We start from the raw sequence: 22,241 nt of genomic DNA, 5'->3' as shown, positions 1-22,241 counted from the left end.
GTCATTTTTGTTTTGCCGTTGTGGGTCATTGTGAAAACGTACTGGTGGCGATTAGATTCTAAGTGTACCTAATTAACGAACCCGGTCCAGGTTCTTTGTAGGACTTTAATCACAGGAGTAAGACAGTAAACTGGTCTTGTGTAAACTTTGTAAAGGCAACAAAAGACACAATCCCTCCTTTAGAACCACAGAGGACCCCATCAGAAAGAAGGCAGGCCACAGGTACTGAGGCGCTTTGGAGCAACGCTTTTCCAACACTGATATTCAACAACTTAAAAATGCTTATTAAAGGCAATTCAAGTAATATTCCGAGTGCTCCGAGCAGAGGATTACAAAACACATTCTGAAACACTTTTGAACTGACAGCAATAAGATGATTCAAGTGAGTAAAGTGTAAATTTGGAGAGAAAAATGAAATTCCATTCCACAGAAAAGCAAAAGAATCTCAATATATTCTTGACATGTTGTGCTGGGGGAGAAGCTTATTCTTGCAACTATACATCTGTAGATTTAAAAAAAAGTGGATCCGAAACCGCTGTGATGAAAACGTCATGTTTGGACGCTGGGGGGGGGGGGGGGATTATATCAATGTCTTGTGTAACATATCCACAAATAGTAAATTACATCATATAATTTGTATACATCAGTTTATCCTCTGAATAGTTCTCTTTTTCTCCATCTGTCACTGTTTTGCCATCTTATAAAATCTGGTGAGATGGAGGAAAAAGCAAAGCACCCAAAGACATCCCCATGCACGCTCACTGACCGCCGACCAGTCCTTAAGTAAAGTTGTATTAGGTAACTGTGTACAAATGTTTGAATCTATGGAAAAAAAAAAAAAATAGAAATAACTTCAGCAGCTTCAGAATTAAAACCCCGGTGGATGGGGAGGAGCAAAGAGGCAGTGAAGCACTTGGAAAACCTGCGACCGTCTCCTCTTGAGGAAGAAAACTAGAGGCATCCCAAATGTTGCAGTCCTCTTCGACTCCCTTTCATTCACCCGTTTATCCCCGTCGTGACCACTCTGTTATGGAAGAACCTCGCCCCTCTGGTTTGAAATGACGGACAGGAGGTCAGGATCACCCCTGATCTGATGCCATTCATTTTGGTCCCCCCTCCCTGTTGTCCTCCTCCAGATCTCCTTCCTTCTCTCTCTCTCCATCCCTCTGAGACCGAAGTGCATGTCGAAGCTTTCAGGTGGAGGACTAACGCTTTGCTTTGGCATCGTCGGCATCTTTATCGGAGAAAAGCATAAGAAGCAACAGAATAGCGTAAGGCTCAAAACAAGGGTGGCACAGAACTGAATGCTACTGTCTGCTAAGTTATGGGCATGAGGAGAACATGTGTGGAACACCCCCATGAAGGGGAAACATCTTGCATGATGCCAAGAAGAGTAAAATCAGACATTAAAAAAAACTAATGAGGAAGAGATGTATTGATAAACAGCAATCTCCTAACAAAATAGTAAAAAAAAAAAAAAAACTTTGGGGGAAGGAAAATGGCCTAGAAATAGCCTTGTGAAATGCTTTAATGCCCCTGGTTGTACTGTAAAGAAACCGAAAGCAATGCTCTAAAGAAAACACCCCAACTGGAAAAAAAACAGTGTGCCAAATATCAACCATGAGCAGAAATGCAGATAAAAAAGAAAACACCAACTTTCAGAACGTCAAACAATGAATTTGGCACCATACGGCAAAAATATTATTGGTTTAAACGACATGATCAAATGTTTCTGCCTGGCATGAGTCAGGCTGAATACTGCAAACATGTTTTAGCTTCATTGAAAGATATGTAGCCTGCCAAAACATGACATTTGCTACACGTGTGATGTTAGTCATACTGAGTGACAGGATCCAACCGTTATCCCATTTTTTCTCCCGAAAGCACACATCTAAATCCCCGTATTTTTGCCTTCTTTAAAAGGTTCCCTTTTTGGATTCAGTGGCTTTTAAGAACTTTTGGACTAAATTGAGGTCCGTTTCTATGCAACATGCGGATTAAAAGCACAACTTTCCCATGTAGTCCACAAAGTCTTAACATATGCATGTTGATTGTTGTGTTCTCTCACCTTTCCTGAGTTCATCCCTCTTCTTGGCAGCATCCTCCCTCTGTTTCTTTATAATAGCCAGTCTGGCCAGGTCGGCCCTGGCCTGCTCAGTCTTCCCCTCGAGGTGGAGCTTCATGTAGCGTTCCTTGGATTTCTGCTTCTCGATCTCCTCTCTGATAGATATAACAGGAGGTCATAGACATAAAACAACAATTCACAGGCTAAACGAAATGCAATAGACAACGTTGATTTTCTTTGCTTCACCCACCGTTCCCTGCGAGACAGCTCTCTGGGAGCACTGACGTCTACCTCAGCCACCTTCTTGCTCTTCTGTGACACGCGGTTGGGATTCTCAATTTCGATAAGCCCCTCCACGCCACTTCTTTTCCTGGACTGTGTGCAGGGGACAGGAAAATAACCTTTCAAAGCTTGTAAAATGCAGCAGAAGACTACATGCTGCTACACATATCCATTGTTTGCGTTTAGTTCTTCAAAAACACATTGTGCGATTAGATTTTTTTTAAATTTTAAATGGAATTGTAGAGAAGAATGAATATGTGTAGTCCAGGTCCTACAGCTCCGCCAAGTTGTTTCCCTGTTCAGTCAACATTTATACCCGTACACATCACTCACATCAGAATCGTCATCACTGCTGCTCTCATCGTCAGAATCGCCAGAGGCCTCCTTCTCTGCATTAGGGTTTTCCTCCTGTTAACATAGACATTCAATCACACCGGGCCTCAGTTAACTATGCCTGCCACAAAGATTGTTCACTCACCAACTCTTTCTGCGCTTTCATCTGTCTGTCAATCTCATCTGGGTTGCTAAACTGCTTCCCTCTGCCCTTGTGGCCCCTTTTCCCTGAAAAAAAAACAGACAAAATAGGAGTTAATCGAAAATCTGCCACATCAAACTTGTCATTCAACAAGCCAACCACAACGTTTGCAAAGTCTTGCTCAGTGCAGGGACACATTTACATTTGATACACTCAACTTTACAATAACATAGGTCTATATTTAGCCCTTGATAAATAGCCTCGGTGACGCTTGTTATTGAAACCGAGAGGCCTATACTTGACACCATAGCAATTTCGCCAGTCAGTTTGGCGATGATGTAATATTGGATGGTGTGTGGCGCAGGTACAGCTGTTTTTATAGACACCCTCTGCACGTGGACACGCAGGTCGCCGACCACCTCTGAAACGTAGACCCCGGTAGAGTTAAAAAAAAAAAAAACATGTGGTGAGTTTATTTAAGATGTCATGCTATCGTAAAGTGTGGAACGGGTCAGAGAGTATGTAACGTGATGTGTGTGTGTGTGTGTGTGGTGGGAGAAGAGTCACACATGACGTCCACAAAGGGCCGGCTACGTTCAACGGCAAATGTCACGGGCCAGTGAATTAGATGAGCCAAATAGAAATCTCAAGAACATTTTAACAAAGGCTCGTGAACGGATCTGATGAGGGGCACGGCCGCAATCGACGAGACTTCAAATAAATGATAACGTTAATACTATGTTTACGTTCTCCTGTGCACATGGTAACGCTAACAATAACGCTGACGCTACATACAAATGGTCAAAAAGCAAGCCGTTCAAAGCATCTAATGTTAGATAGTGAAACTACCGATAAGTGTTCATATGCAGACATTAGCTACTCACTACAGGTACGTGTCGCGTCTTATCTGAATCGTTTGAACCCGCAATGACACCATGCTAACCAGTTAGCATGCTAAAAGCTAAGCATGTGAGAGTATAACGAAGAATCGCACTACTTTGGCTAGCAATTCGCTAGCTGGAATTAGCTTGCTAGAAATTAGCATGTTCCGGTTAATAATACTTACCGCCCCTAGGCATTGTTAAAAGTCAGGTGTACACAAATGGAGTCAAATTCTATATCGCTGAGTAATCTGACAGTTGTTAAAGCCAACCCGGCAGTTTAAAGTGCTGAAAGCAACGGCTGACACTACTTCGTCTCTCCCGCTGTCGGAAGCACAAACGTCGGAACACTGCATTAAGTTACGGCCGCCTGCGCATGCGCAGATGGAACCCGTCAACCAATCACTGCAAAGAGCACTTGACTGACATGCGCATCTGCCAATGAGGCCAAAGTAAACGGCGCAAAACTAATGCATATCACGCCTTACATTCATACTTTTATATAATCTTTAACAAATCAATTATTATATATTATATAATAACTCATTATAATGGTCTGTATAAAATTGATGTTCATACATTTCACGGTCAGTATCTCAGGATCTTTGTCAAACGTCTGTTCAAAAATATCAATTCTTATTACCAGGATAATGTATACAAGAAAAGGCAACTTACTTCTCAAATATTTTGTGGATGATTTATCCTGGCTTTCTTGCGATTTTTTCACTGCTTATGACTCAATTAAGTATAATTTAATTTAATAACATTACAGGTAATTTAAAGGAAAAAAATGACAGTACTCCACACTTACGGTAATAGAATTTTAGTTTGGATCTCAATAGAAAATACAATAAATACAAAAAATCTTAGAAAGAAAACTTGTATTGCCATATAGACGTAGACATTAAGCTGTCTTTCAGATACAGATTTACAGTTACAAATGTAGAAAAGAACAAATAAAAGTAGACACACCATCTGATTAAGTATCTGCTTTTCCAATTAAATACAAGCAAGTTCTAGATCTACGACAAAAAAAATTCTTATGTAAAAAAAAAAAAAGAGTAATTTTGTGCATACAAGCAAAAACAAAGTAATAGCTCTTTTTTTCCAACAAACTTGACATTCTCCCTAAGAATGAACAACATTTCCTATTTTGAAGGCATCAGATTGGATTTGTCATTTCTTCCTTCGAATTTGTGTCTTTATATCTTCAGCTTCTTTCTCCATCAGGTGGTACTCCACAGTAGTCTCTGTCAGCTAGGACGAAAATATCAAATATCAGTTACTTAAAAGATTTTTGAAAAGGGAGGAAATTAAATCAACCAAGTGTATAATCAAAACATATTGAGCAAGGGTTAGCTATAAATCTAAGAAGTGTTTCATGCTCTAAAATTTAGGCAAGGCATGGTTATGGAGGATAACGGTGATCATAGCAAATTTCCCATACATACATAACAAACACAGGTGTATCCAAAACAAACTTTCCTAGTACTCCCAAAAACTTGTTTTGGAGAATAGAGGGGCAAATTCAAAACGACTCTGTTCTTACCATGTCCAAGAGAATTTCTATTTTAAGTTTCAGGAGATTGTTCTCTTCTTCCAGCTGTACATTTCTCTTCTTAAGCCGCTGAAATTCCTTACTGGACCCATTTCCCCCCGATTCTGCAAGCAAGGATTGATGTTATGGTAAAATGGTATAAAAGTTTTTTTTAGACTTGAACTATCACTGCACATATATGCATTGATCAATATGATCACATTCATCACCTGATATCCACTGGCCCTCTTCAAATTTCCAACTCTGACCTCCAAGGTTCATCGCAGGTGGTCCATACTCAAGGCCCAGTTCGGTTTCTCTAGTTGATCGATCCAACTAAAACAAAAACACGGGGTAAAAGCCACACGGACGCGAGGGACGAAACATAACGTCGAGTTGCAGCCCGAATAACAGTTGTCTAAACTCACCGTGTGGAGGCTGGAGAGCGAGGCAGATTTGCGAGGTGGGATCTTCTTGGGACTGAACGTGTTTCCAAAGAGCGGCATCTTTAGTGATTTCTTAAGGTCCTGTATAAGAGATGGTAACGATACATCAACGGTGGCGTTAGCATATGCTCTTTATTAGCCAGCATCACGTAGCCACAGCTTGTGTGTACCGTTGCCATTGCTACAGCACTGAGCGTTAGCACTGAGCTAACGCTAGGATGCAAACACTCGCTAGCTACTCATAGCGTTACCTGACATTTATTTGAAACGGTCGACTGCCTCACAGGTGGGTCAGTAGTTGTTTTTCTCACAGAGAGTAGATGTATAGTATATTTACCTGCATACAGACTATGTATTTAAATTCTTAACGTGCTGTTTGAAACTATTTTTCTCCCCCGACAAAAACATACTTGCTACTGCGCATGTGTGGATGTTCCATTTGACTAAAGTAGACACTAACATCTTCTTTAAAATCAAGTAGCTTTTCCCAACACAATCAAGTTTAGGACGAGAAATATATTTTTCAATACTTGTATCCATCGCCTCAAATGCATATTTAAATGGTCAGAGTCGCATCAGGATAACACAAATACCCCTATTTTGGCAAGATCTTGGAACCGTCCATACAACCTGAGCTCATAGCTCTAACATTATGTGAGAATGCTAACCGTCCAAGTCTTTTGAGAAATTAATACAAAGTTTAATGTCAGAGGCTCAGCTTGTCTGATGAAATACATATTAAACAAAATACAAACCAAACAAAGCCACAATCGTGTCACAGTCCATTCTGCTATAAATATCTATGACTCCACCCATAACGAAACGTGCCCCAGTGGCCTAATGGATAAGGCACTGGCCTCCTAAGCCAGGGATTGTGGGTTCGAGTCCCATCTGGGGTGGTTGTTTTTTCTGGGGAAAATAAGTGGACGAAGTCTTTCTGAGGAGGAACCCTGGGACCGACATTCTCTCATTGAATTGATGCGACCCAGCGCCCCATCCTTCATATTTGGGGGCAACCATTTTATCTCCCTCCGAGTAGCCGCCGTGATGAAGAAACACATTTATTGAAACACACAAAAGGAATTGGCAAGAAAACAGCCGCCATGGAGAAGCAAAGCATCACACTGTGCTTATTGCTGAGCTGTTTGGCTGCATCAGTGCAAACGTACCGTGAGTAGCATTGCCGTGGCTCGAACATGACAACAAATATTTTTTGGGTAAAATTTAGTTCAACTTGTTAAAAAATAAAGGCGTTTTTGTTTTCAATGGAACTGTGTGTGATAGACAGATATAGTTTGCCAAAATGAGCGATTGTTTCTTACTTCTGTTGTGCTGTATTATTTTATATTATATATTTTACATGAATACATGTAAATTGTGATCGTTTTAATTATTTTTTATTTTCAATGAATCAATAAATTTTGTGTTTACACATTTCTATCGTAACGCATACGATAAATCAAATTTTGTTTTTAAATAGTTAAATAATCTTTAACTTGCACTAGGCCTTGTGCTATGACGTTTAATATTCGTTTGACAAAAAGAAACAAGTACTATGTGAGAAAATATTGTGTTATTTATGCGCTGCCTTTTGCTTCTATTTAATTATATTGCTGGGATGACTATCTTATATAATGCCTGTTATCCAATCTCACCCCTGTTACCCGGCCCGTCCTCATACAATGGTAGAGCTCAGAGAGGCCACTGTGTACTGGGATGCGGCCCAGAAAAGTGTGATCCTGAAGGAAGGGGTGATGGAGACAGAAGGGGGAGCCTACGGTTACTTCAATGACACTCTGCTGCTCTCTGGATGGGGCGTCTTGGAGATCTGTGCAGGTTGTGGGGGAACCGCCCAGGAAGACGAGACCACCTTTTTCCTGGCCGGGTACCTGGAAGGTTTTCTCACTGCTGGGTGAGAAAATGTGAAGTTTCATTGTCTACAGACATTGGAAATATTACTGTGAATATCTTTTTTCATCACCCTTGTTTTGACAGTTCAGCTATAAAACTGTGTTTACTTAGTGATCTAGAAATGGTTTGATTCCTACTTTTCTTATACTGTCTCCACAGACAGATGTTCAATCATTTCTCCAATATGTACCCTCAACTCCTAACGGATGAGAAGGTTTTGAACCCCCTCAAAAGGTTTTTAAGGTACATTTTTCAGGAGGTTCTTCCCTTTAGCTACAGAAAAAATAATGCCTGTGTAAAGAATATAATACAGAATTAAAAAACTACTACTAATACTTTCTTTTTTTCTCATTTTGTGTAGACATTAAAATATTACCCCATTAATCCACAGCAAACAGGACCAGTGGGCCCGAGAGCAGGTGAAACAGAGGAGACACGGCGACCCCTGGTGGAACCACATGGGACTGATCCTGGCCCAGCTGGACGGCCTCCAGGCGGGAGCTGCTCAGTGGGCCAAAAGCAAACACAGAGAGGTGTGTGTGTGTGTGTGTGTGTGTTGTCGAGAATGTTGAGAGAGTTGTCATAGTATCGTCTCATTCATCTCTGCCACTTCCACCGGTCCTCCCAGCCTCTATCAGCATTTGCCCTCCAGTTTCTGAATGGCGTTGGCGACCTCCTGGACCTCGTCCCGGCTCTGACGCCTCGCTCCAACTCCTCCGCGGGGGCCGGCGCTTTCAGGACGCCAGGAATGGGCCACTGCACGGCTCTCATCAAGGTTAGGCCGAGCTCATTTGGCCCGAGCTGTGAGGGAGCACTTGGTAGGCCTCAATGCCTAATTAGTTTTGTTAGTGCTTAATTCCCTCTTCTGAATTGCACCAACAAGTGCACAAGGCCATTAAGAGGCAGTTATATCCTCCAGGCCTACAATTATTTATTTATTAGGGCAATGTGCAAGCTGTCATTATTTAGTTTTAATAAATGAGATTTTATTTATTCTAATCTGATATAATTACAGGAACCATACTGCTTCTATCATGCTAAAGGTTTCTAATTAGCATTAAACACAGAGCTAATGATTGAATGGTCATTAGTAGTGCAGGAATGGAAAATTCCAAAATCTGAAAATTTGAAAAGTTATGGCTCACCACTCTTCAATTGTTAGGATTATAAAATGCAGTTGTAAAGGGTTCAGGGAAACAGCACACGTGCCGTAATCAGAGCGTAGCTTTTTTCAGACAGGACCTGCAGGCGTTCGCTCTTCACCACAAACCCAATGTTTCCCTGCTCTGCGTCCAAGGTGCTGCCCGGCTTTGAGAACCTGCTGTTTGGCCACTCTAGCTGGTACACGTATGCAGCCACCATGCGTATCTACAAACACTGGGACCTCAGGGTGTCTGACACGCACACGGCCACCGGGAAGATGTCGTTCAGCAGCTACCCTGGTACACACACACACACACACACACACTCACACACAGGAGCAGATCACACACTACATCATCAGTTCGTTTGGAGAACGTGAGATTTGCAGCCTGCAGTGCAGCAAAGAACAGCTGTTCTGGTGAACACCCTGAGCCGAGGTGAACATGCTTAATCCACACGGTTTCATTTTCATCTGGAAAAACATAAACGACCGACATTGAGGACTTAGCCCGAATCCTCAATGCGCATTGTCGACTCAAAGTAATGCTTCTGCTAAGCGCAGAGCTTAGTTCCTTCGCTTAGAGTCATGTGGCATCTGGGCAAAGAATTGCCACTATATCAAAATGAAGAGAAGAACCCCCCCCCCTGGTGTGACCCCTGCAGCCCTCTTAAGCTGCTTTTTCTCTTATGATGTGAGAGCAGCTGAAGTAGTAATGGAGGTAGTAGTAGCAGTAATGGCAACATAGTGGGAATATAACATAACTATTTATTCTTCCTTAAGTCATAATCTCAGTGGTGAAGTAAATACACGGATCCAGCAACCGTCAGAGCCTTTTTCTGCCGCGTCCTCCCGCGCCCGCAGGCTTCCTGACCTCCCTGGACGACTTCTACCTGCTGGGGAGCGGCCTGCTGATGACTCAGACCTCCATCGGCGTCTTCAACGTCTCTCTGCTCTCCCGGCTCAGCCCCCACAGCCTGCTGGCCTGGCAGAGGGTCCGTCTGGCCAACGGCCTGGCGCGCAGCGGGGGGGAGTGGGCGCGCCTCTTCTCCAGACACAACTCAGGTGACGAGGTCTGAAGTGACGAGGGAAGATGAGACGTGCAGAAAGGAGGGGGCTGAATGATTACTTTAACTCCCTGACTAAAAATCCACTGGAAAAAATTCCCGTAGAGACACACCAACAGACCATCAACACCATTAGACAGCAACGGTGTTAATTGGGCAGCTGCTTTGATCTTTCACGTCATGTGGGGGGGGGAGCCTTCCTGAGACTGACAGTTTCCCGCTTAAACTGTCGTGGTCGCCTGCAGACAGGAAACAGGCCTACCGGCCTTTGGGTGTTGCTTTTGGTTCATGTAGGTATGGATCAGTCCGTCACGCCGAAGCCACAAGTTCACCCTGTTTTTACCTCCGCCGTCAAAACCCTGAGGCACATGCGAGACTGTACATGTTATTTTTCCCTTCGCCGGTTGTGTACTGCAAGCAATGCAACCAAGAGGGGATAGGATGTTCCTACTGCTCAAATCATGCACGTTGTACTTAAATCCCACGTTTCAAAAGGTTATATTAATTCCCATATACAGTCGATACAGTGTCAACGTACTTCTGTTACTTTGTAATTATGTTATGTTGCATCACTTTCAGGCTCTTGGAATGTCAAAGGCAACAGAATTAAACCACTTAATAGATCAGTATTACATGGTATTCAATCATGGTCCCAAATGTCCAGACATTCATGGTACCCAGAGGACAGAGAGGGGCACATCATCCGCCTCTCTCTGTCCTCTGGGTACCACGAATGTTTCCCCATCTAGCAACAGTATTCCGTCAAATATCTATAAATTCCTCTTGACATTGCCAGTCAAGCAAGTCTTATTGTATCAGAAATTGAGACCTTATTTTCATGTTTATCTTGCATATTTCTTTTCCAACATCAGAGCTTCTGTTTCTCAGCTCTTAGAGTTTGGGATGTTTTTGTGGTTTGCCCACATCAATGGAGGCTTTGTAACAAATGTTAATCATATGTGAAAAAAGTTGTTCACCGGGGTCGTTGGCCCACTTTTTAGAAACTCACCTTGATTTTAACGCAACCCCTGTGGGTTATTCTGTGTCAATGAGGCCGCAAATAGAGCGTATCCCCCCTCTGTATTTTAGGTACATATAACAGCCAGTACATGCTGGTGGACCTGAACAGGATTTCTCTGGGTCACAGCATCAGGGATGGAGCTCTGACTGTGCTGGAGCAGATCCCTGGGAAAGTGATGCACTCGGACCAGACTCAAGCTTTACGCAGAGGTAAGAAACAAACATCCATCCGTACAGTTTTATTTCTATCCTTTACTATATACATCCTTTATATCCACACCTTCAGTGTGCTACTTTCGGCAGGTTATTGGCCCTCCTATAACGTCCCATTTCATGCTGAAATCTACAACCTGAGCGGGTACCGTGTGATGTGGAAGAGGTACGGAGAGGACTTCTCGTACGACCTCTGTCCTAGAGCCAAAATCCTTCGCAGGGACCAGGCCAAGGTGTCCGACCTAAACTCCCTCAAACACATCATGAGATACAACAGTACGTGTAACTTCACACGCACATGAGTCGCGTCGTCAGACCGTAAGCAACGGGCCTAAAGGTCATCCTGGTTCTGTTGCAGACTTCAAGAGAGACCCTTACTCCAAGGGCCATCCTTGTAAAACCATCTGTTGCCGTAACGACCTGAGACCAAGAAGGCCGCGGCCAGGAGGTTGCTATGACACAAAGGTCAGAGGTCGCCAGCATCAAGTTTGAGATGTGACCTGGGAGAAGAGTTCTATTACAACATATTAGAGCTTAATTTCTGTGTTTAGTGTAAGAAAAACAAGGTGATAATGTTGGGTATTGGTGGTCAGCTCTGTCGCTTCACTTCTTCACTCAGTCTTCAAATGTTTGTAAACCCTGCAAATATATTTCCTTTTCTTTACTTGTTTTGTTAAATCATTTGATAATTTGTTCACAAGGGCAACGCTATTAAGTCTAATTTTTAAAATAATAATAATGAAAAATGTAATCAAATATCCAAAGTTGAGGATATGTATGAGCTGCTAGCATGCAAATAACTTTGTTATCCCGGACCTTTGTCCAGTGAATTTCTAATGGCAAAAGAAAGAAACTGAGTAAAACACAGAATCCTTTTCTTTTTTTGCTTTAGAAAGTTAAAATGTAATATGGTTAACATTGATTGAACCTAAAATATTAGTCCAAACTCCATTGATGGCTCAAAAACATTCTTCATGGATGTCGATTTGATATTTGAACCTTGTTAAATGGCCACTGACCTATTTCTTTTCCCGCCCCGTATCTCTCTCACGGTGCAGGTGACGGACTACCAGATGGCGGTCCAGTTGGTTGCGCAGGCCATAAACGGCCCCACAACACAGGGGGGCCTGCGTCCTTTCTCGTGGCAACCGTTCAACGGTACCACCCATCAGGGCCTTCCGCTCACCTACAGCTTTCCCTTCGTCACCATGAGGCCCACGCTGCATCGACCCTGAGAGAGACAGCACACATACAACCAATCTATGCAGGATAGCCTTTGTTTCTAGAACCTGGGGGGGAAAAAGCTTGTAAAAAGTTGGCTAATTTTGATTATTTGGTTGAAAAAAACAACGGACAATCTGAATTACTTAATTTCCCATCATTGAATATGAGTTTGACTGGGATTTTTTCATAAATCTGATTAATGCCAACCTGAGGTTTGATCAAATCATCCACTAATTCATTCATACTATTTAATCCTATAACACATTAAAAAAAACGTGCTTGTTTCAACTAAACCCAACCAGCCGTAACAGAAAGACGATGATGGAATTACTGTGGCTCTCATTTCTCAGTAGTCATTAAGGAGTGTTGGATTACCATTAATATTCTGTTCCCTGAATGTATTAGCAATGTTATATTAGAAAGTTTGTTTGAGGTTCTGGCCACTTAGGGAATGCTTTTGTTTTAGTTAATACTAGTGTATTGCATGTATTTTTGTTTTAAATTCTATGCAATGTTTCCTCAGGTTTAAACAATGTATAATAAAATGATCTTATTTAATATCATTGATAACAAGATACAGTATATGGAAATTATTCAAAAATACAAAACAAGTATTTTGTATTACAAAAATACAAAAAACACAATCCTGACTCAATGAAAATATATGAATAATGTGTTACTTTGGATGAATGCAGTGCATGCTTATTTTCTGCAAAGGCTGACCACTCAAATGCCTACTTTAATATCTAAAAAAGTCTTAAGATTACTCGGATTTTCTAGTGACACGCTTACGTTCCCTTATTCTGAAAGTACCTTCCGGAAGTACTCCTCCTCACTTCCGGTAGCAGCACACCACTGATTTTTGAGGTGTTGCGGCATTGTGGGCGGAGCCTCCCGGGCGGGACTCGGCAGAGAAAGAGCCGAGGCAGCAGCGGACACGGTCGGACACCCTGCCCCCCCTCCCCCCGGCCTCCTCCTCGTCTCCATCTCGCGCCTCGCGGCTGTTTGTTTTTCCCTCCCAAATGGCAACGCCCCCGGGCCGCCACCTCAACAGCAACAGCAACAATAACAACAACAACAACAACAACAAGGACAGCGAGTCGGGAGAGAGCGCGACGTCCGCCACGGCCAGCGCGACTGAGCCCGGCGGGAAGGCGTCGCAGAGCCTCGGCAACGGCTCGGTCATCAACCCCCGCGCGGGGAGCAACGGCAAGTGGGTCCGGCTGAACGTCGGGGGCACCGTGTTCCTCACCACGAGGCAGACCCTCCTCAAGGAGCAGACCTCCTTCCTGTACCGGCTGTGCCAACAGCAGGACCTGCACTCGGACACGGTGAGTCCGCTCAGGACCCCCCCCCCCCCCCCTCTTTGTCTGTATTCAGTATTTAGTGCTGACGTCGGTGTGTCGTTCAGCACCATTATACCGACAGGTTGACGCTAGGCTTCATTCAGAAACACTTATATCCATACAAAATATATGTCGTAATGATTTATTTTGAAAGGCCCGACTAAAGGGTCAAAAATCCTGGTAATATGATCATTACTGATCATTAGTGTTGTGTTCTTAATCTCCAAAGGTTTGAGAGTAGCTAATAGAGCGCCTAACTCCATTAGTGTGTTATCTGTGCACCATTACCAACACAACTCTATGGGCACAGACATAGAGATGTCTAATGTGTGTGTGTGTGTGTGTGTGTGTGTGTGTGTGTGCGTGTGTGTGTCATTTCTCGTGTGTGAATGTAGCTTTAGTCAGATGGAAGAACACGTGCCTCCTCTTCTGCAGGAGCTGCACAGTCAGTAGCTGTGCAGCTGGCGTTTAATGGGGAGGTGGTGTGTGTGTGTGGCTGTGTGTGTGTGTGTGACTGTGTGTGTCTGTGTGTGTGTGTGTGTGTGTGTGTGGGGACGGGTATTATGTGTCTTCCAGTCACATGTTAACTGAACCCACTTAAAAGCAAAGGGAAGAGTCATGAATGATGCATGTTTGTTTTGCTGCAGCCTTTGATCTGAGTGTGTGACAGTAGAGAAGTGGGGGGGGGGGCTCTGCAGCCCTGGAGTCTGCTGTAAGTTGACGTTTGCTGCCAGCTGAAAAGCCCCCATCTTGAAAATGTCAGCGCTCAGCGACTGTAACACACACATTGCACCGTACCGATTGCTTTTACTGGATGGATCACAGTCAGGATGAGAATTGGCCATAGAAAAAATGAGACCTCTGGGACAAAATGTTATTTAAACAAGACGTTGATAATGAAAACTATAATTATTGTGAAATTGTTTTATTACTGTAGAAGTGGATAACAACGTGCCACACGTCATCATATCGTCAAATCCCAATCGTCAATCAACTTATTGTCTGTATAGCAGCAATGAGTCAGTCACCTTAATCTCTGACTACTTTGAACTGTTGCTTTTAATAAGTCGTATGCAGCAAGAAACCTTCCCACATCACACCAGCTGACTGTAGACATCAGGCCTCTGCAGATGTCCTCACACAATAATTGCCAGGTGAAGAAGTGCATCAGGACGGCCAGTTGACCGTAGCCTCTTAATCCTGTTTCTACAGATTTGGGATCAGCGATGGCTTCCCTCACATGATGCCATGAAGGGAGATATCTGTAAAAATGTTCAGGGGATTTCTTTTTCTACTTGACCGTGTCAGAGTGAATTCCGCGACGCGCCGGGACTCGCTTCACCGTCGGCGCAGTGAGAAGTTTCGTAAGCGGCGTTGGCAGGGCCCTGTGATCATGAAACCTACGCCAGGGCCGTCATTTCAACAAAAAGCACTGGGTCCTTTGAACTTGTCACTGCTCTACTTCCAAAATGAATTACTCAGTTACAAGTCTGGGCCACAGACTTATTGTGTAATTCTAACAAAGTGTCGATCAGGGGGGAACGCTTGGCATTCACCAACACAGATTTGGATTTTTTTTTTTTATTGCTTTGCTATTTATTTATCCCATGATTGATGGATAATCCACCTTGAATTGGAGCGTGGAGTCGGCACTGATGGGTCTTGACGATCAATTAGGCTGATTTCCAGATTAGAAATCATAGAGTCTGGAAAACGGAATCACGGCCAAATGTGTTTCACCACGTCATTCCTTATTATGTAGTGTGTGTGTGTGTGTGTTTTGAGGGGCGAGCAGGGCTTTGGTTTGGCTATCGGGACCACCTGTGGAGGGGAAAGTTAGCGGGCCACGTGAGGATGAACGACAGTGTAGTGCTCAGCCGACACATCGCAGGAGAAGACTCTTCCTCTGATGGAAGTGACCTTTGGGCCTGCGTTCGACTTTTCCGTAGAACACCAGCGCGTTTAACCCGGAAACCGTCAAACGGAGGGTTCGGAGCGGACAAAGTGTCTTCAACACTTCGAGTGTCTCAGTCCTCCTGTCTGTCCGGCCCGTCCCTCTCTAAGGAGACACCCAACCACACGTTAACGCCTGCCAGTGGGAGAGAAGCAGGCTGTCGTTACGTCGGGGGCCGGAAGGTCGACCCGCGAAGTTGTAATGGAATGTTTGGGAAAGGCAGAGCGTAGTCTTATCCTGCTACTACCAATCAGCGTGGCACGTCTGAATGTTTTATTAATGAGTACATCTACTGTATGGGGTGGATTTTATTTGGGAATAATAATACAAAACTCAGCTATGATGATGATGTAAGAAGCTAACACGGTTGTTGTTCTCCAGCTCGTGAACTTCTGGGTCTAATAATACGGCAACATCTTAGAAATGAAGGTCCAAAAATAGCAGTAGCCCCCATCCCATGTTTAGACATTACGCAGGACCACGAAATACGCCGCCTTGAGTACTGCAATCAGTGAAAAAACATCCATGGCCTGTTACAGGTTGACGTGTCACTACTCTTGTGTTCTTCTGCCGCAGGATGACTCCGGAGCCTATGTGATCGACAGAGACCCCACCTACTTCGGCCCCATCCTCAACTACTTGCGGCATGGCAAGCTGGTCTACAACAAGGAGCTGGCCGAAGAAGGTCCTTAATGCGCTTTGACTGCGGGGCCCTGGGTGCATGAGATGGTTCTGTTGGTCAGGATTTGGGAAACAACGAGGCCCCGAGGGTCTTTTAGTCACTAGTTTTGGGAAAATATAGAATAACAGGAACCCACTTGTTTAAAATCAGCTCTTCTGAACACGAATGAGAAACGACTGGTCCACAAAGGGGCTGAGCCGTGTCCGGCTTTGTTTGTTTCTGCTTCCAGGTGTTCTGGAGGAGGCCGAGTTCTACAACATCACCCCACTGATCAAACTGATCAAGGAGAGGATCGTGGAGAGGGACTCCAGAGCCACGCAGGTAAACACGAGCAGATGTAAAAACCCAGCAGATGGCCTCAGACGCCGCGGCGTTTTGAAATGAAAGCGAACACATTGTGTGCGTAATGTTGCATATGCTGCGTAGCACAACAGTTATGATAGGTCCCCCCCCCCCCACACACACACACACACACAGTCCATTATGGTGGTGATGTAAGAGAACGTCAGTCACGCAGTCTTTGTTGCTGTCTCTGTTCTGTACATCAGGCTTCTTTCCTTTGATTCTCTTACATAATCTGCACCCACCTTCTCTTCCACTGAGCCGTGCTTCAACGTCGCCGCTAGATATCAAAGTGCTTACTTGGTCGCTAGCTCACCGCTACACTGTTGGGTTTTTTTTCGGTTTGGTCAAGGCTTCTCATTATTATAGCCCCCCCCCCTCCCCCTCCCCCCTCTCTCTCTCTCTCTCCTGTGCTTCCCCCAGCAGGTGCCCCCCAAGCACGTGTACCGCGTGTTGCAGTGCCAGGAGGAGGAGCTCACCCAGATGGTCTCCACCATGTCAGACGGCTGGAAGTTTGAGCAGGTCAGCGTGCGCGCCTGCAGAAAGCCCCGCACCGGACTGCTCTGGACTGTGGGTTGGACTCACGCTGCTGCTGACCCTTCAATCCTGACCCCTCAGCCCCCCCCCCCCTCCCCTCCCCCCGAGCCCCGCTGTCTGCACTCCCCAGCCCAGTTTAGATTGCACTGGTTTGCATTGGCTAGATTGATGTATTTCTTCTGGGTAGGACGTATCTAGCTAGTCCAAGTATATTTACATGTAATTATATTCATTGCACTGCTGACATAGAGACATCATGTCACACAATCTTCTCTGTCTTTTAGCTTTGGCTTCTTAGGAAGGCTCTAGAACCCGGATGAAGCTCATATGCTGAGCAGGTGCTTCTTCTTTGTCTGTAACAGCTTACAGGACTTCGACCCTGTTAATAACAGTGTGATCACGTTGTGAGATCATAATCAATAATGTCCCAGACTGATCCTACAATTTAAAATTTCAGAAACATTTATTTTTTCTCTTTATTTGAACTTGTTCTAAATTTGTTTCGTTGGTGCGTCTAAAATGATTGAACAAAACAAGCATATAACAAGCATTTTGTCCACATTGGCTCAGGGAAATTGTGTGTTTAAAGATATTTTCAGACCAAACGATTCATTGGAGAAAAATCATTTCAAAAACTGGCACACAACTATCATGTTGCAGAGCAGCTCCTACTGGGGGGGCTGATATAGAGCCACCCACCGCTCACAGTGTAAAAATAGACTCGATTACATCGATCTTTTGAGTCACTGGAATGTCACGAACCTGCCGTCATTAACGGAATCCTCTGAAGTGACCTCACTCCACTCCAGCAGTTTTAATAGGTCAGCCTAAAGTCACGTAGACACCCCCCCCCCCCCACCCCACCCCACCCCGAGCTCTGGCACCATCCTGCACATCCTCGACATGCACATTCTGCTGTTCCTATAAGTACAAGATGCTTGTTTCCCCCGGGGTGGAGCAGCAGAAAGTTCCGCCCTTTGACCCCTTTGACCCCGCCTCCTCTTTCCTCTCCGGTCCCGCCTCCCCTCCACCACGCACGGGCAAAAGAAGTCCTCCCCCCCTCTCTCTCTCCTCTTGGATCCTAGCCGTCTTCTTTTTTTTTTTTTTTTTTTACTCTGCTGTGGTTCTTCCCTGACGCTCACGCTGCGTCTCCGTGTCCCCCCGTCCCCCCCCCCGTCTCGTCTCGTCTTCTAGATGGTGAACATCGGCTCGTCCTACAGCTACGGGACGGAGGACCAGGCCGAGTTTCTGTGCGTCGTGTCCAAGGAGCTTCACACCCCGGGATCCGGTCTGGCCACCGAGCAGAGCCACAAAACCAAGGTGCGTCCGTCCGTGTCCTTTGTGCCGTGTGTCGTGTGCGCTTCTTAAAGGTCACTTACCCCCCTTGTAGGGTCATTCACAAACACATTCGCTCCATCATTCAATCAATCACTCACGTAGTCCTCCTGTTCCCTCTCCTTCTCATATGGATATATAGATATATATATATATCTGCATTGCTCTATATTTACCTCTTAAGCTTCTCACAAACCACCCGCTGACGCTCATCACAGGTTCATTTTTTTGTCGTTTTCTGTCCTTTTTTTTTTTTTTTTTGTCCCTTGTGTTTTCCCTCTCCATCCTTAATGCTGAATGAAGCCGCCCGAGGTGCAGGAAGAAGAAGCCGCTAAGGAGGAGGAGGAAGAGGAGGAGGGAGGAAGAGAAGGAGGAGGAGGAGGAGGAGGAGGAGAAACCACGCCAAATGAGTGGCTTAGGCAATGAGGGAGTCATGTTTCTTTGTTCCAAAGAGAGGCAGAATGGGTGAGGAACTGTGATAGATGAGCTGGTTAGAGCTGGTAGATCTTAGTCTTTGTGTGTGTATATATATATATATATATATATATATATAGTGTGTGTGTGATGTCTACAGAGATCTGGGGTGTTTCATGTCGCTGCATCGAGTCGTCGCTCACGTGATTTGGAATCAGTATTATGAGAAAGAGTTGAGTTTTCCAATAATTGAATTGAATCACAAATTGTACTGAAGGAGGACTAACGATGACGTTCACTTATTATAAGTGACGCAAATCTCATCCCTGTCCGGATGCTGTGTAGTAATGACTTCCCGGGGAGTGGGGGATTCAAATGGATCTCAGCTTTATTTATCTGTATAAGTATGGACGTTTTTCTTTTACTGGTGGTACCTGTCAAACACACTTGATGAACCAATGAACCGCCGCCAAGAAAGACCCACCTGCTGCTCGCCATGGCGACCTGCACCATCTTGTGTTTGTGTGTAAACACGGACTTCGGGGGCCTCTCCAGAGCCACAGTGAGTCGCTGCGTCTCTGAGGGCCCTCGTTACCCATGTTGTGACATGAAATAGCCCCCGACCTTTCAGGGCAGCAGTAGTGTAGGATGTCCTTCCCCAGTGTGTGTACGTACTGTGTGTACACACACACACACACACACACACATTTCAACCGACAGAACCAGGTGAATGTCAAAGGGGACACATTTTAAACGTGTAACGTTTGTTTTTGTTGGTGTTCCCAACCATCACGCATGTCAGAACAGTCATTTGCTCTCATTCTGTCACCATTTTCATAATCAGCATCTTCACAGACAAAAACCACAGCGTAGACCGTGTCAAATGGTCATAGATTAGGGTGCCGTGGATCTACAATTCCCTAATCTCAGTTTTTTTTTTTTTCTCATATTCCACAGCTTTTCCAGATCCACGGATCCCGGATGTAGAAACTCTAAGAATTTTCTTCTCGGGCCTATGACGACTGTGTATGTGTGTGTCAATGGACATTCATCGAAACAGAAGTGTAGCGTTCATTGACAGCTTAACTGCTTAGAAACATTACAAAACTACCAAAAAGAGAAAAAAAATATAGAAATTCCTCTCCAACATCTTCAAAAATGTTTTTCAGTGGAACTAGTAGTTCCATCAGTACAATGAAACATGTGTGGGTGTCGTATTGCCAAAGGGCAGTAGTGTAGCTTAGTAAATTATAACCAAAGATCCAGATGAGGAACCACGGTGCTGCAGCCCCGTGATGAAGGGTCACGTCTGTGCGCTGCATCTTTGGATCGTTACGTGTCATCACCCCCCCCCCCCCCCCCCCCCAGGAGGTCTCCAGCCTGCTAACCGCTAACGTTTAGGGTCGTTAAGCTCGTGGGAAATGCTGACGTTTCATTATCGGTCTCTGTCAGTGGGACGATGGGTGAACACTGGTTTCATCTCATTGTGACCTCACACAAAGGCTTGTTTTCGCATGTGTTTAGCGGCGGCCTTGAGTGGGAGTCCGTGCGTCGGGTTGTTTGCTCCGAGTGTGGGTTAAAACGCGCAGAGGGTTACATCTCATGGGGTAACATGTCAGCGTAGCTGTGTGTCGGCACACAGGCGTCACTCACAAAGGTCTCACCTGGCTGCAGACCGAGCTCAAAGGGGAGCATGAGGACGAGAGGTTGAGACAGCAGGGGGCGCATCTCAGTCCTTAGTGATCTACGCCCCGTGAGAAAAGGGAAGAGCAGCAGATCTGCCGCAGTGCAGGTGGAAGGTGGAACAGCGTCCCGAGGAGCAGGCGGGTCACACGTGACTCCTAACCGCCTCTAGTGGCGACCTGGAGGAACTGCACCACGGATCAAGCGTGTGGCTCGCAAACCCCTGGCTGTTTATATGTGATGCTGTGTCATGAAACGATTCAACTAATACGCAAACAGCCCGGAGCACATCGTCGTGTCGTAGCTCATCAGAAATCGTTCAACCAAATAAACTCAAATGTTTGAGGTGATCTGCAGTGCGACGTGTCTAACCCCACATTCAAGTCAGATGCATAAGAGCCAACAGCCGTCCAGATAGGACGGCTAGCAGCATCCCAACATCCCCTCTGATGGACTGAAACCTGCCCGGTAACACCACTCAAAACGTGTGGCAGGATGACGTCATCGTGGCTTTTTCTGTTTTTATGGAATTAGTAGACTTGAAGAACAATACGATATATGTGACTTTGTCCTTTTAATGTTTACAAACACAGCTGACTAAGATTTCCACACTGACCCCCCCCCCCCCCCCCCCCCCCTTATCAAACTACACCTGTTCTATACAGCCATCGAGCAGTTTGAGTTACAACTTGAGACAATCAAGAATAAAGATCATAGTCTCATAGAGACTTTTTTTATGATAATCAAATCTGAGGGTAAATACAGCATTGAGTGTTGGAGTGCGCATGCTTTGGGTTAAAGTGTGAAATAGAAAGCGTTCAAGGCTCTTTGCAATAAACACCTCGTCATGAGCAGCGTCCAGTCGATGTCAGGCTAGTGGCGTCCCACGCCAAGCTCCCGCTGAGGTCACGCAGGAGCCGTCAGACGAGCGCCATCGCGTGCTTTTTAACTGGCTGCTTTCATTTTGAATTTGAGAGTTCGGTGTTTGTGAGCGTTTCTTCCAGTTTGTTTGTTCGTTCTGAGGACCTTATTTCACATCAAGTGTAGAGACAGAGAAGGTGAAGCTGGTTTCACGCATCTCTAGAAGCCTGAAGCTGTTTTGTATAAGAATTCATGCCTTTTTCATTTATTTTTTTTTACTTTCAGTTGTCTAATTTATTTTTCCCGTTTCTTTTTGAATGTTACACTGTAAAAAAAATGTGTGGGAACGGGGATTTTTGTTGTGTTTTCTAGTGGACTTTTATTTTTTAAAGTATGTACTATTATATTATTTAATTGTTCTTAATACGCTAGTTTGGGGGTTTCAGTTCACTAAGCTGAATGATTATGTTTTGATTAATGATTCGGTTTGATTTGCATGTCCAGTTTCTGCTGTACAAAAGCCTGCGTTCACTTTATATTTGACGTGTAAAGTCGACTCAGTTCTTCTGTCGTCATTCCGTGGAGAAAAAACATCTTTCAGGCAGCTGTGTTTCTGTTCTTCTGCTGCATGGAGCCTCATTGGGACGCACGCCGTGTTACCTTTTACTTTCATTTTGTTTTTTCACCTGAACAATACAATACAACGTTTTCCACAAGGTGACAGAAGGGGAATTTTTTCTTGTGTTTAATATAAATGAATGTCACCAATCTAAAAAAAAATAAAATAAAATCTTTGCCCTTTTGTTTTAAGGAACAGATTTTTCT

The 22,241-nt window shown here is 44.6% G+C and overlaps 4 protein-coding genes and 1 non-coding gene across 10 annotated transcripts; 3 read left to right on the top strand and 2 right to left on the bottom strand.

Moving 5' to 3' along the window:
- Window positions 1-87: 87 nt before the first annotated feature.
- pdap1a (pdgfa associated protein 1a) lies at window positions 88-4,077 on the bottom strand. Its single transcript, XM_037463845.2, has 6 exons — window positions 3,889-4,077; window positions 2,826-2,908; window positions 2,681-2,755; window positions 2,316-2,440; window positions 2,069-2,220; window positions 88-1,234 (listed from the first exon to the last, which is right to left on the bottom strand). The coding sequence occupies exons 1-6, from the start codon at window positions 3,899-3,901 to the stop codon at window positions 1,206-1,208; spliced, it is 477 nt and encodes a 158-aa protein (XP_037319742.1). The 5' UTR covers window positions 3,902-4,077; the 3' UTR covers window positions 88-1,205.
- Window positions 4,078-4,510: 433 nt separating this feature from the next.
- cby1 (chibby 1, beta catenin antagonist) lies at window positions 4,511-6,110 on the bottom strand. 2 transcript variants are annotated; one of them, XM_037463846.2, is made up of 5 exons: window positions 6,024-6,110; window positions 5,669-5,767; window positions 5,471-5,576; window positions 5,253-5,365; window positions 4,511-4,960 (listed from the first exon to the last, which is right to left on the bottom strand). In XM_037463846.2, exons 1-5 carry the CDS (start codon window positions 6,027-6,029, stop codon window positions 4,880-4,882), a joined length of 405 nt encoding a protein of 134 aa, XP_037319743.1. In that variant the 5' UTR covers window positions 6,030-6,110; the 3' UTR covers window positions 4,511-4,879. The 2 variants fall into 2 exon arrangements, with proteins under 2 accessions (XP_037319743.1, XP_037319744.1); XM_037463847.2 differs by having other exon boundaries at window positions 5,938-6,094.
- Window positions 6,111-6,191: 81 nt separating this feature from the next.
- On the top strand, window positions 6,192-12,837 carry plbd1b (phospholipase B domain containing 1b). 2 transcript variants are annotated; one of them, XM_037463842.2, is made up of 11 exons: window positions 6,192-6,856; window positions 7,376-7,598; window positions 7,757-7,840; window positions 7,989-8,130; window positions 8,226-8,372; window positions 8,895-9,039; window positions 9,603-9,803; window positions 10,895-11,035; window positions 11,129-11,314; window positions 11,397-11,503; window positions 12,097-12,837. In XM_037463842.2, the coding sequence occupies exons 1-11, from the start codon at window positions 6,790-6,792 to the stop codon at window positions 12,271-12,273; spliced, it is 1,620 nt and encodes a 539-aa protein (XP_037319739.1). In that variant the 5' UTR covers window positions 6,192-6,789; the 3' UTR covers window positions 12,274-12,837. The 2 variants fall into 2 exon arrangements, with proteins under 2 accessions (XP_037319739.1, XP_062416042.1); XM_062560058.1 differs by having other exon boundaries at window positions 11,129-11,271; window positions 12,097-12,236.
- trnar-ccu (transfer RNA arginine (anticodon CCU)) lies at window positions 6,513-6,585 on the top strand. The gene has a single exon. It is a non-coding gene; the product is annotated as a tRNA-Arg (tRNA).
- Window positions 12,838-13,131: 294 nt separating the features above from the next.
- On the top strand, window positions 13,132-22,226 carry kctd17 (potassium channel tetramerization domain containing 17). 4 transcript variants are annotated; one of them, XM_037463078.2, is made up of 7 exons: window positions 13,132-13,593; window positions 16,139-16,247; window positions 16,474-16,565; window positions 17,013-17,156; window positions 18,318-18,443; window positions 18,762-18,923; window positions 19,830-22,226. In XM_037463078.2, exons 1-6 carry the CDS (start codon window positions 13,285-13,287, stop codon window positions 18,882-18,884), a joined length of 903 nt encoding a protein of 300 aa, XP_037318975.2. In that variant the 5' UTR covers window positions 13,132-13,284; the 3' UTR covers window positions 18,885-18,923; window positions 19,830-22,226. The 4 variants fall into 4 exon arrangements, with proteins under 4 accessions (XP_037318975.2, XP_037318974.2, XP_037318977.2 ...); XM_037463077.2 differs by having other exon boundaries at window positions 17,010-17,156; XM_037463080.2 differs by having other exon boundaries at window positions 13,134-13,593; window positions 17,013-17,108.
- The last annotated feature ends 15 nt before the right edge of the window (window positions 22,227-22,241 follow it).

Source organism: Pungitius pungitius, chromosome 21 (assembly GCF_949316345.1).
Source record: "Pungitius pungitius chromosome 21, fPunPun2.1, whole genome shotgun sequence".
Lineage (NCBI taxonomy): Eukaryota > Metazoa > Chordata > Actinopteri > Perciformes > Gasterosteidae > Pungitius > Pungitius pungitius.
Note: the sequence above shows the minus strand (reverse complement) of the source record. Positions and strands in the feature narration are given on the sequence as shown.

Bases quoted from the DNA above. Each gene is read 5' to 3' on its own strand.
- pdap1a (XM_037463845.2), bottom strand. The intron at 2,756-2,825 runs GTGAGTGAACAA...CTATGTTAACAG, and splicing joins TGAAAGCGCAGAAAGAGTTG to GAGGAAAACCCTAATGCAGA. The intron at 2,221-2,315 runs GTGGGTGAAGCA...TATATCTATCAG, and splicing joins GAGCTGTCTCGCAGGGAACG to AGAGGAGATCGAGAAGCAGA.
- cby1 (XM_037463846.2), bottom strand. The intron at 5,577-5,668 runs GTGAGTTTAGAC...TTTTTGTTTTAG, and splicing joins CGCTCTCCAGCCTCCACACG to TTGGATCGATCAACTAGAGA. The intron at 4,961-5,252 runs GTAAGAACAGAG...TTTTCGTCCTAG, and splicing joins TAGAAATTCTCTTGGACATG to CTGACAGAGACTACTGTGGA.
- plbd1b (XM_037463842.2), top strand. From the start codon at position 6,790: ATGGAGAAGCAAAGCATCACACTGTGCTTATTGCTGAGCTGTTTGGCT. The intron at 8,131-8,225 runs GTGTGTGTGTGT...CGGTCCTCCCAG, and splicing joins CCAAAAGCAAACACAGAGAG to CCTCTATCAGCATTTGCCCT. The intron at 11,036-11,128 runs GTAAGAAACAAA...TACTTTCGGCAG, and splicing joins GACTCAAGCTTTACGCAGAG to GTTATTGGCCCTCCTATAAC.
- kctd17 (XM_037463077.2), top strand. From the start codon at position 13,285: ATGGCAACGCCCCCGGGCCGCCACCTCAACAGCAACAGCAACAATAAC. The intron at 16,566-17,009 runs GTAAACACGAGC...TGCTTCCCCCAG, and splicing joins GGGACTCCAGAGCCACGCAG to CAGGTGCCCCCCAAGCACGT. The intron at 17,157-18,317 runs GTGGGTTGGACT...CTCGTCTTCTAG, and splicing joins GCACCGGACTGCTCTGGACT to ATGGTGAACATCGGCTCGTC.